Raw genomic sequence first — 12,515 nt, 5'->3', positions numbered from 1 at the left:
AAACATAATAGCTAAATGCATAGCTTTAGAGGAAAACAGAGGGATACCTACTTTCCGCAGCTAGAAGTCCTAGCAGGAAGGCAGCATTTGGACAAACAACAAATAGTAAGAGGATTTCAAAACAATTTTAAAAGCTGCAACTAGGAGTATTAGCACAGCCACAACAAAACAAAACAAAACAAAAACCTTCCACATTTTATTAAGTTGAAAAAATGCAGTATATGAAAAGGGTTTACATTATATTTTTACAGTGTTATACATCCAACTTTTTAGTAATTATTAGTTTTGAAATTTAAGGAAGTACAAAATACTTGCTGACTATACACTTAAGTGAGGAAGCTCACTTATTTTGTTATATAAACAGTTAACATACATATATCATAGATGTACATATTTTAATGGATATAGGTTACAACTGTTAATAACTTTATTGAGGTCAATTTATTAAAATCAAAAATTATACATCAACCTGTGAAATTAAAGTTGGCTTAATCATAATTTTAATATTCTCAATTAATAATTAAATGAATACTTTTATTAAATTTGAAATAAATTTGTTTTAAAAACAAGTAATAATAACCCCAGTAAAATTATGATAGCAATTTCAGTACTATGAATATAGTGTATGTATTCAGGTACAATGTTAGAACTACAATGTGATGCAACCAACCAATTTTATTGTAATTATAGTGTGTGTGTGTGTGTGTGTGTGTGTGTGTGTGTGTATGAATGAAATTGCTACCTTCAACTTATATTTCAAATTTTACTGTCAGTTAAAAGTTAACTAAATTCTTTCTGCAAAATAAAATAAATACAAATACAAAATGTTCTTCTTTCATTTCACAAGCAAAGTACTATAAGTACATATACACATATATGCAAAACAAACAATCCATTAATGTTTTCAGTAGCACTTATATAGCTTCTAATTTCTTCAGAAAATGTTAAAATTTAAACAACCATTAACAATTAAATTTACAAGAAAATATGACCTATACCTGTGATGGTGAACCTATGGCATGCATGCCAGAGGTGGCACACAGAGCCCTCTCTCGGGGCACAAGAGCCATCATCCCTGCTCAGCTCGGCTGCGCATGCATGCGCACCTCCTGCTGGCCAGCTGGTCTTCCGGTCTCTGCCATGCATGTGCAGGGTACATGTGGGGGTTGTGCGCACACACACGGGCTGCACAGGGGATTGTGCATGGGTGGGCACATGGGTGAGGTGATGTGCTGCATTTTGGGGATGCGCATATATGTTTTGGGCACTTGGTGCCAAAAAGGTTAGCCATCATTGACCTATACAGTAATTGTTTTTTCTTAAAATTATAACATTCATTTATAGAAATTCTTCATGGATTATAATACTGCATTTTTTACAGTATATAAAAATAGTTGTTAACAATTCTAATACAATTATTTTACATAAAAACTAAACATTTCACTCACCACAAAACAGAACTTTTCTTTAGCATCCCCCCCCAAATATATTTTCATCTTACTCAATATTAGATAATCAGAAATTAGGAGATTAAAACATATTCCCACTCCATTCACAAATACATAATCAAATGAATTATATTTTAACATTAGATTATAAAAGAATGATGTAATAGATCAATTCTGTGCACAATTATTCTGCATCTATCAGATTTGGGTTAGGGTCATTCTAGATGGCAGTAAAGAGATACAGATTTTTGCTGATTTTATAGCTACGGCATAATCAGCAATCTCACTGTCTCACTGCCTTATTTCCAATCTACATAGCCAAGGTGGGCAACAGATTGAACAAGATGGCTGCATACATGGATGCTGTGGCTGGCCACTCCTTCTTTCAGTGTATGGGATGTATGATTCTGTGTGTGTTTTGGATTCTTTCCTTGACTGAATCCTGTGGGGCAAGTGGCATCTATGGTTAGCAAGCCTTGTTACAAATTGGACTGAAATGTGAAAAGGCTATTACGGACGATTTTATACATTCTCATAACATACCGGAGGAGGCAGCTAGGATTCTGGGGTAGCCATGGATCACTATCCCTGAAGGAAGAAGAGGCAGAGAAAGAGGAACAGGAAGAGAAAGAGAGAGGGCTGGGATTCTCTTTAGGCTGAGTAAGTTTCTGCACAAGCCTTCAATTCCAAGTATATTTCTTACCAATGCAAGATCTCTGACTAACAAAATGGATGAATTAAGGCTACAGATTGCAAAGAGTAAATTCATCAAGAACTGCTATGTTTTGCTAATCACAGAAACTTGGCTTCATTCTCTCATTCTGGATGCAGCTGTTGAGCTGGAAGGCTACATAGCTCACCGGCAGGACAGGAGTAAAGAGCAAAGAGTTTAAGTCTTTATGTGAACAAAAGCTGGTGCACAAAGACTGTAGAAATCCACTGCTCCATGGATCCGCAGTATATGACTCTTAAATGTAGACCCATATATCTTCCACTGGAATTCAGCGTGGTTTTGATTACTGCAGTCTATATCCCACCTGATGCCAATACTACCATAGCTTTGGGATTCTTGTATAACATTGTTAGTAATCAGCAGAATAAGTATCCCGATGCTGTGCATATCATAGTGGGGGACTTTAATCAAGCTAATTTAAAAGCAGTGCTCCCTAAATTCTATCAGCATGTTACTACTAGAGGAACAAACATATTGGACAAAGAATATACCAACATCAAACATAGCTATAAGATTATACAAATACCACATTTGAGACAATCAGACCATATGTCACTGCTTTTAGCACCAGCATACATCCCTCTTAAGAGATGGGCTCCTATAATAAAGACAGCGAAATCTTGGTCAGAAGATGCTTTCCAACAACTTCAGATTGTTTTGAGAACACAAATTGAGACATCTTTTACCACCCTGACTTAGAGGAGCACACTGCAACTGCTCTGCACAGATACTATCACTGTGGATAAACATATTAGGATCGATCCCAATCAGAAGCCCTGGATGATCAAGGAAGTCCAGCGCCTCTTGCATGACAGGACCAAGGCCTTTAGGTCTGGTGATGGGGCAAGATACAGTGTTGCCAGAGCTAGTCTGAAGGAAAGTATTCGGAAGGCCAAGACTGATTATAAGAGGAAGATTGAGGATAATTTTTATAGCAATAACATGAGGCAGGTGTGGCGAGGGATTCAATAAATTACCAACCATTAACCGACCAATGTTATCCCTGCCAGGTGGGATGCTTCATTGGTAGAGGAACTAAATCATTTCTTTGTTTGCTTTGGAGACATCAGAGACAGCTAAAATACAGCCACCAGCCAATTGTAGCCCCCACCTCAATGTGGAGGAACAGGAGGTGAGGAGCATTCTGAGGGCTGTGGACCCTAGAAAGGCTGCCGGTCTGACAGTATCTCTGGCCGAGTGCTTAAAGACTGTGCTGATCAATTGGCTGGAGTCTTTATCAGGATCTTCAATCGGTCTTTATCCCAGTCCACTATTCCATCTTGTTTGAAGGATTCCACCATTGTTCCGCTGCCAAAGAAATTTCCTATCAATAACCTCAATGATAACAGACCAGTGGCACTCTCTCCTATCATCAGGAAGTGCTTTGACAAATTGGTCTGCCGACACATCATTTCTGGTCTTCCCCATACATTTGATAAACACCAGTTTGCATACAGAAGAAATAGATCTACAGAGGACGCTATAACCATCATTCACACTGCTCTGACTCATCTAGAATAGCCGGGGGGGGAGGGGCTATGTGAGGATGCTTTTTGTAGATTTTAGTTCTGCATTTAACACAATTCTTCCACATAGATTAGTGTCTAAACTTCTGGACCTTGAACTTTCTTATTCAATCTGCCTTTGGATTATAGATCTCCTGTCTGGCCGCTCACAGAGGGTCAGATTAGGTAATCATACCTCTTCAGCCCTTATTCTTAATACTGGTACAACACAGGGTTGCATGTTGAGTCTCTTACTCTATATTCTTTATGTGTATGACTGCATTCCCACTCACACTAGTAATACTATTACTAAATTTGCAGATGATACAACAGTGGTGGGACTCATCTCGGGGGGGGGGGGGTAAGTCTGCCTACCGAGATGCTTTTGTGGGGACAATAACTTGATCCTCAACATCAATAAGACTATAGAAGGAACAGAAGACATCCAGTCCTTGCTTATCAATGGAGACCGAGTGGAGCAAGTGGCCAGTTTTAAGTTTCTGGGTGTTACCCTAAAATAGAAGCTGACCTGGGATGCTCACATCGCAGCACTGGTCAAAAGGGCCCAGCAGAGATTATACTACCTGAGACTTCTCAGAAAACAACTACTGAATGAAAAACTGCTGGTGACCTTCTACTGCTGCGCCATAGAGAGTATCTTAACTTACTGCACCTGTGTATGGTTTGCCAATTTCACAGTGGCAGATAGGACAGCACTCCAGAGGGTTAACGTCATTGCCCAGAAGATCATTGGTTGCCCTCTCCCCTCTTTGGAAGAGCTTTATAGCTCCTGCTGCCTTAAGAACAAAACATTATCAAAGATCCATCTCATCCTGGGCACCCTTTTTTTTGAACTATTACCATCTGGCAGATGGTACAAGATAATAAAAACAAGGACTAATAGGCTGAAAAACAGCTTCTATCGCAGGACAGTAACTCTATTGAATTCTACTGTATAGTGCAATATTAATGCAATATCAGGGGTTTTCAATTCAATGTATAGAATGTGAAGGATGTGTGCTTATGTTTATTTTCATAGTCCCAATGTACACTGAAGATGGTATTTAATTTTGTTGTACGAGGTGCAATGACAGTAAAGTAAACTAAACACTTGTAGAAGCCTGTAAACCTGCTACAGGTAACCCACCTACTTTAGCACATTGAACTCAATCTTTTCTGCTCAGTCAGATTTGAAAAGAAAAAACATTTTCACAGCACAAAGAGGAAAACACCTCAGAAAGCAAAGTAGAGTAGTCTTCAACAGTGATTGGGTGGAGAAGTAATGAGATTGCAGATTTGGATTATATTATTTAATCCTTAATATTGTTTTTCAAACTTTGACTCTGTAGGAATATTAACATTCTATTGCCTTGCACTGTGGAAAAAGAACAGGTGATTGAAACAGTTAATCTCACAGCTGGTTGGCATTTCTCTGAATATGATGTCTCAGAAAGAGTGTAAATTTTCATCTGGATAGTAGATTATTAAAATGATATACGAGTACAGACGCCTCCCAAAATCTAAAAGCTTTAATGACTGAAAGTCAGGTATGGTAAGTATTTATGTGCTGATAAGGACAAAAGTTTCTTTATTCTCTCTCTGGAACAGGCTATCCACTTGTGCAGGGATCTGGAACTGCCATAAAAACTTAGTTTCAACAGTAGTTTGTTGTGCACCACTGAATCAAAGGCTTTGCAGAAGTCTTATGTAAATTGTGTCTATTGCTTTACCCTGGTCAATATGTGTGGTCCAAATGTTTCTGCAATATAGGAGTTGCAGATTACAGGACAAATTTTCCCTGAAACCAAACTGCTTGTTAGAAAGCAGGTTGTTTGTTTCTAAGTGGAAGGTGATAGATTAGTTTATAATTGATTCTATGACTTTACAGGTGACACAACATAGTGAGATTGGTCTGTGATTTTTCTACTAGACTAGAGTCTCCCTTTTTAAAAATAGGTATGACCGTGGCTAATGACCATGAGTCAGGCAAGGAGCTGGTTCTGAAAGATACCTCATAGATTGTGCATAGAGGCTTGGTTAGGGCAGAGGCAAGCTTTTTCAAGAAGTAGGCACATAATTCATCAGGGCCAATAGATAAAGATGGCTTTAGGTTATGTAGTGCCGTTTGAACATTATCTACTGTAAAATCAATATGTAGTAAATTGTTACAATTTGTTATGGTACGACTAGAAAATGGGGGGCAGCAGCCATTGCTTCAACAAAGACGGAGTTGAAGAACGTATTGAAGAGGTTGGCCTTAACAGCTTCATCGTTACAGTCTTCCCCGTTAGGCCCTTTTAGGGGTGGGATAGCTTTCGAGTATTTAAGCTTGGCATTTACGAAATTATAGAAGGCTCAGGTGGATTTCGAGGTTAACAACTCTTCCTCCTGTTTACAATGGTAATTGGTGCATTCTGCCTTTATCTGGCGGTATAAGGCTTTGTAGCGGTTTTTAAAATTAGCTACATAACCAATTTTGTTTTCTCACCAGAGAGATTTTTGGGGGGACTGTAACTTTCTTATTGTTACAGGTAATTTGTTTTGTTTTTTTTTGCTTTAGGGTTTATTTTTGATACGTATAGGATAATGATTCTATTGACTTCAAGCAAAAAAGTGTTACAATGGTATTCTGCAGTATTACAACCTGTGAACTAAAGGTGCCAGTCAAGATATGTGAGGTCGGCAGCTATGAGATCATAGTCGGCTTTTTTAAAGTTATAATTTGGAGTCACATCATTATGACCCTCTTTGCAAGGACACAAGTTGAGACAAAATTCAATCATACTGCGATCACTGTTGGAAAAAGGTTAACTTCTAGGCCATAAATTGAGTTTAAGCTCTTGCAGAAAATGAGATCTAAGCAATTGCTGAGCCTAGCGTTCTTTGTTACCAACTGTCCCAGCCCGTGTCGTAACAGCATTGTACAGGGTTGCATGTATAGGTTTGGTTGTACATTCGTTTAGGGTCCAATTAATAAGAGGCAAATTGAGGTCACCGACAAAGATAAAGGGATGCGGGCAGGAAGCTGCCCACATTAGTAGTGCGACCAAGGTTGTAATCAGGGGCTCTATAACATAGCAAGAAACGAACTGTGGTATTTAAGGACAGTTCGCAGACAGTGGTCAGAGGAAGAGTAAGTTCCTGTGTAACATTAATCTTTTTTAGACCTAGGAATTTTTAATAGAAGATAGCAGCACTACCCCCTCTACGGTTTTCATGGTCAGATTGGAAAAACGTGATAGTAATAAGGGAGTCTGGAAAGGATACATTCAACCACATCTCGCAGACAAAAATAAGGTCGAATAGGGCCGCATTTACAAGCAGGAGGAATTCAGGTATTTTGTTTGTGAGGCTTCTTGTGTTAAGTAGCTTGCATTTTAGGCCTGTTGGGCGGACCTGGAAGAAGTTGGGGCATGCATGCCTAGCTTTGGTTATGGGGGGTTGTTGGGATGCAGGCCGCTGGTCTTGCATTTGATACAGTCAGTGCAGTAGTTTATGTACAAGTCAGTCTCTCCTTGGTTCTGGCGTCTTTTGATCTCTGAGCGGAGCTTGCGAGCACAGGCACACTGTAGTATGGACAGGTCGGTCCGTGAATGAAGTTTCTTATGGTTTGTGCAGCGTTTGATGAGTGAGTTTATTGTGGAGATGAATTTGCGTTTGCTGGTTTCACTCTTGCAAACGACTGCAGAAGCATGGGGCCACCAAGCCATCACTGTTCTTGAACTCAGGGCCGTTGTGGGAAACATCAATGTCATTGGGAGTGATGGTTGATGCCTGGAAGTTGTTGATGTCACAAATCTTTGTGATGTCGTTGGATTCTTTAAGTGTCACCCAGTCCAAATAAGATTGCATCTTTGACAAGGATGGAGATGTTACTTGCAGAATTAGTAGTTTCCTGCAGTTGGGGTAGTTGGGTTGGGATAGGATTTTGGGATATTGATGCTTCGCTTTTCTGTGTTTTTTTCTTTTTCTTCAGGGGATGTTAATCATACTTCTCTGATGTCCACCCGTTCAAAGTAAAATAATAAATTTGTCCACTCTGAGCTTGCATGATGGGCAGAATAGTGGAAATGCAAACTGGGAGGTTTTAAGTAAAGCTGATAGCAGGAACTGGGCTATGCCTTTTGTTAACCCCAAGCACTTGTGGTGGGCATACGTGTTGAATAAAGAGCACTTCATGGTACTCTCATCCTCCTTGAATGCTTCTGTACAGATGAAGCACATGCAGGAGTCATAAGGCTCATTAGTAGCCATACGACATCTCCTTCTTTTTGGGTGGGGGTGTGGCAGCAGAGTGTTTGCCTGGCATGGTAGGTTTGCTGTGGAGGCACTGGTGTGGTTGGTGAGGAAGGAAGTTTTTCCCCAATTAGTGCATATTATTTTAAAACAAGAAAGCAAAATCACTTAGCAATGGAAGTATGGTCCCAATTATGAGAATTAACTGTATTAGAAAATATTTAGTATACTACAGGTAGTCTTTGAGTTATGAATGTAATGGAGCCTTCCCATTCCATTTGTAACCCAAGAATTCGTGAGAGTGAACCTTGTACTTTGAACGGGATCACTCCCTCCAATCACCCACGCATTTGCTAATTGAATTCGAGGCTTGTTAAGTGCAGATGAGGTATTTCAGGGTGTGGAAGGCCGGGGGGAATACTGATGGAACAGGCCATCTGCCTAAGACAACCAAGGCCTCTCAGACACACTGAAATACCTCATGCCCCCCACAATTGCTTTCCCCCCTCCAACCTGCTGCGTCGGTTCACTTACCTTGTGAAGATCTAGCAAAAAGTCTCCTAGTAGGTTGCCTGCTGAAATGGAGCTTCTGGGGGGTAAATCCGGCTCTCCGATGCTGCATTCAGCCCTTTACGGGCCTCTCCCGGCCTGTTGCAGGCCAAAATGGAGCCTCTGGGGGGCCAGATCTGAGCCTCCAGGAGCTGGATCTGACCCTCCAACACTCTGTTCAGAGCTCTGCAGGCCTCCCCCGGCCTGTTGCAGGTTGAAATGGAGGTTTTGGGGCTGGATCTGGCCTTCAGAGGCTCTATTTGGGCTTGCAACGGGCCGAAGAACTGTGATGGGCTGAACAGAACATTAGAGGGCTGGGGGAAGCCCCTGTAGGCTTGGGGGAGGCCTCTGGACACTTGAATGGGGATTCTGAGGGGCCGATCCACCCCTTAGATGCTCCTTTTTGGCTTGCAATGGGTCAGGGAAGGCCCTTGGAGGGCTGAACGGAGGGTCAGAGGGCCAAATCCGGCCCCTGGAGGCTCGGATCTGGCTCTGGAGGCTCCATTTTGGCCTGCAACAGACTGGGGAAGACACATGGAGGGCCAAACAGAGTGTCAGAAGGCCAGATTCATCCCTCAGAAACACAATTTTGGCCGGCAATGGGTGAGGGAGGCCACTGGATGCCTAAATGGGACTTCTAAGGGGTGGATCCCCACCTCAGAAGCTCCATATCGGCCGGCAATGTTCAGGATGAATGTTGCAGAGCCTTTGTGGTTGTTCATAAGGGCGAACAACTCCCATGGTGCTGCAAGATTTGTAGTTTCAGGCCTTTTTCATAAACGCTAGGGGGCGCTTATAAGGGAAGTTCGCACTTTCGCTAAGGGAGCGCTTGTAACCCAGAGATTACCTGTACCTAGTTTTCCTGCATTGTCAACTAAAGTTGTCAACCATTTCTGAAATCAATACTGGAGCTTTTACATGAAATGTATTCATGAAAATACCTACGTTTGTGGGCAATACGTTAGTACAATGTATATTAGAAAACATTAGAAAAATATATATTCATTTATTAAATGCTCATCTCTGCCCATCTCAATAAAGCCTGGACAGTAACACATTTATGACTTGACAAAAATTGCCTGCAGGAATAAAATCCTATTTGTAAAATAATTTATATTATACAAACACACACATACTTAAATCATTCTCTCATACAAAATACTGTTACAAATAGATACAAATGTACATAAATGCACAAAAAAAGAGACTGGAACACCTTGGCTCAGCAAGCATAGTCACATTAGTAAATTGTATTAGTTTCACTACCCTTATTATTTCCAACTACAGGTAATCCTTCATTTATGACCACAATTGAGCCTAGAATCTCAGTTGCTGAATGAAGCAGTTGTTAAATGAGATGTCATATGACTTCTTCAACAATCACCATCCTGGCTCATCTATTTGCTATTGTCAACCAGCCATGTGGGTTATTATGTGGAGTGAGGGACTGCTTCAACAGGTTGGAGAGGTCCTCAGTTCACTGATACGTGTAAACCTGCTGTGGATCAGGAGGCCTCAGTTGGTTCCAACCCAGTTAGCCACCTAGGGAGCTTCAGGTTGCTGCAGAGACTACACATGCAAAGCTACTTGCCTGCTGCCAATGCAGCCAATTAGTCATGCAGGAGAGCCTGAGCTGGCTTAGGGGCTACTGACATACATAAAACTGTTGTGGCTCTAAATGTGGGTCAATTGCTGAGTACCCAAAATGCAGTCATGTGACTGCAGGAAGGGGGCTTTTCAATCTTTGGACTTGATCAAAAGTACCTTTTGTGGGTCTGTGGTAAGTCAAGGACTACCTTCCTTATCCCTCTAATAGGGTGAAAGATCATGGGAAAGAAAAAATAAGAATTTGCTTCAGTTGGGCTATGAGAGATTAAAAAATGCAAGAGGGTAAAAAAGTCCTCAAAAGCCTGCCTATTATGTCTTCCTACAAGATTTACACTGAGACTTTTACAGAAGAAAACTTTTCTGTTGTTTCAAATATTCTCCAGTGTAAGGATGGCTACAATTAAAGCCACAGAAAACAAAAAAAGTCAGAAATTACTTTCATTTTTCTTTTTTGCAATACTACGAAGAATATTAAAATGCCTTTATTTCTCAAATATTACAACAAATGACCAAGTTTTCTTCTTTGGTAGTGGATTTGTCAATATTAATAATGTAATACAACTTTTAATAAGCAGAAACTCAAGAAGTATATTTGTGTTTGTGTATACCAAGTCTTTACTACGCTTACATAGTTAATTAGATTTGTCTTCAACATTTTCAAAGATGTTAACATGATTGGGGATTGCTCAACTCTAGACTGCCTTCAGACTGATTTGGACATTTAAAATAATGATACATCGGTAAAAACGTTTACCAGATTAGAACTACAACATTCTAACAGCACTATTTAAACAGTCAAATAATTGAAAGCATGAATTAAAACTGAACTTTAATAATTTAGCTGTCAAAATATAGGCAGGTCTTAGTTTATGTGCTATCCCAGTATCTTCTGCGTAAGTTTTTGTATAAATTGGACCACTATTTGTATAGTATACCTATCTACCATTTTTTGCATGGTCTATGGGAAAAATTCTGTGAAGCCAAATTTATTTTAATGAAGTCTTACCTGGTTCTGAAAGCATCTGTAAAACTATGTAATAGTTTAATATACTTTTGATAAAAGTACCTGAGGAGGTAGGGTCTTCTGAGAAATCTGGTAGTTCTTCAGGGGGATCACCATAGAAGGAACTGAATTTGTGGCTTGATACTGCTGCCAGTACTGCACCCTAGATAAATAAAAACTTGTTACTAACTGCACATCAGTTTTATTTCAACAAAGTTTATGAGTCACTTTAGATTAATATTCACCGTTAGAAATTAATCAAGAATCTTAAGCGTTGCACAATAAAAATGATTATTTGCAATAGTATGGAAGTTTTCAACTGGACATACATTTATGAAAACATTTTAGAACTATACAAGATAGCTACTGGTCATCTATAGAGAGACTTAGTGTCATATATGCCTCCAGGATAGAAAAAAAGCTTATTTTCTTTGGCTTTTTATAAAAGCATTATGGATTAGCATACATAAACTAATGCTGTACACAAAGTGTTCACTGGAAGGCATCTGCTTCGTCCTTGAAACTGATATAGATATTCTTAATAGTGAAAATTTTGAACACTTCTGTTCTCTGCTGGACATATCTTTTAGTTGAGAATGAAATATTCAAAACTGTTTTTCTTGTCTGGTTAAGTAACATCATTTTTCTGAAGGCAGAAGATGGCAAACAGAATTCACTGTCCTCCACTTAATTCTTCTTAATAAACATAACAAAGTACAAGAAGTATAATGTTGGAAGGAATTTTTTGAGGGAATCAATTCCAATCCCATGCTCATTTGCATGAATACAAATAAGCCTGATTGTCTAGCCTCTGCAGAACCGATCTATTGAAAGTGAGTCTCTTTGAGCAATTGGTACCACTAAGAAGTTTTTCTAACACTGGAATCTGCCTCCTGCAATTTAAAGAAATGATTTTATATTTTGCATTCTGGAATGATTTAATAACAGGTCCTGACATTCTGTGTGACATCCTTTCCAGTATACTGACACTTTTCATAGGATTGCTCCTAGTTTGTTAATCATCTTTGCAGCATTTTTTTCTGAACCTGTTTACATTTTTCTGAATCATTCTTAAAAAGTCATGCCCAGAACTAGATAAAATATATTATTTATAACATGATCAAACTAAAATTGTGGGACAGTTACTTCTCATAATTTGGAAATTTTATTTATGTTGATGCAGTTTAAAATTTCATCTGCTCTTTTTACCATACAGATTCATTATCAGGTTGCAGTTAATTATTATTCTAAGATCTTTTTCACAAATGCTATTGCCAAGTATACCAAGCATGAATATATCCTATTCATTCATTAATTCCAGTTAATTCCATTATTTTTAGCCCGTTTCTCTAACCCAATTGTTTGACTTTTATTCCTATTTTCAAGCACCAGCATGCCTACCGTCTCTATCTTATTGTTTCTTTTATTTTTCT

General features: G+C 39.3%; 1 protein-coding gene across 1 annotated transcript in view; it reads right to left on the bottom strand.

Moving 5' to 3' along the window:
• CASK (calcium/calmodulin dependent serine protein kinase) overlaps positions 1–12,515 on the bottom strand; it is a 209,519-nt gene that overhangs the window by 94,495 nt on the left and 102,509 nt on the right. Inside the window, exons 9-10 of the mRNA XM_087967572.1 lie at positions 11,146–11,245; positions 52–69 (exon numbers count right to left, since the gene is read on the bottom strand). Coding sequence (XP_087823698.1) covers positions 52–69; positions 11,146–11,245 — 118 coding nt within the window. The remainder of the gene's footprint in view (positions 1–51; positions 70–11,145; positions 11,246–12,515) is intronic.

This window comes from Notechis scutatus, chromosome 5 (assembly GCF_049901735.1).
Source record: "Notechis scutatus isolate UNSWTSFEM ecotype Mainland chromosome 5, rNotScu1.2, whole genome shotgun sequence".
NCBI lineage: Eukaryota > Metazoa > Chordata > Lepidosauria > Squamata > Elapidae > Notechis > Notechis scutatus.
This window is presented reverse-complemented; position numbering and strand designations above follow the sequence as displayed.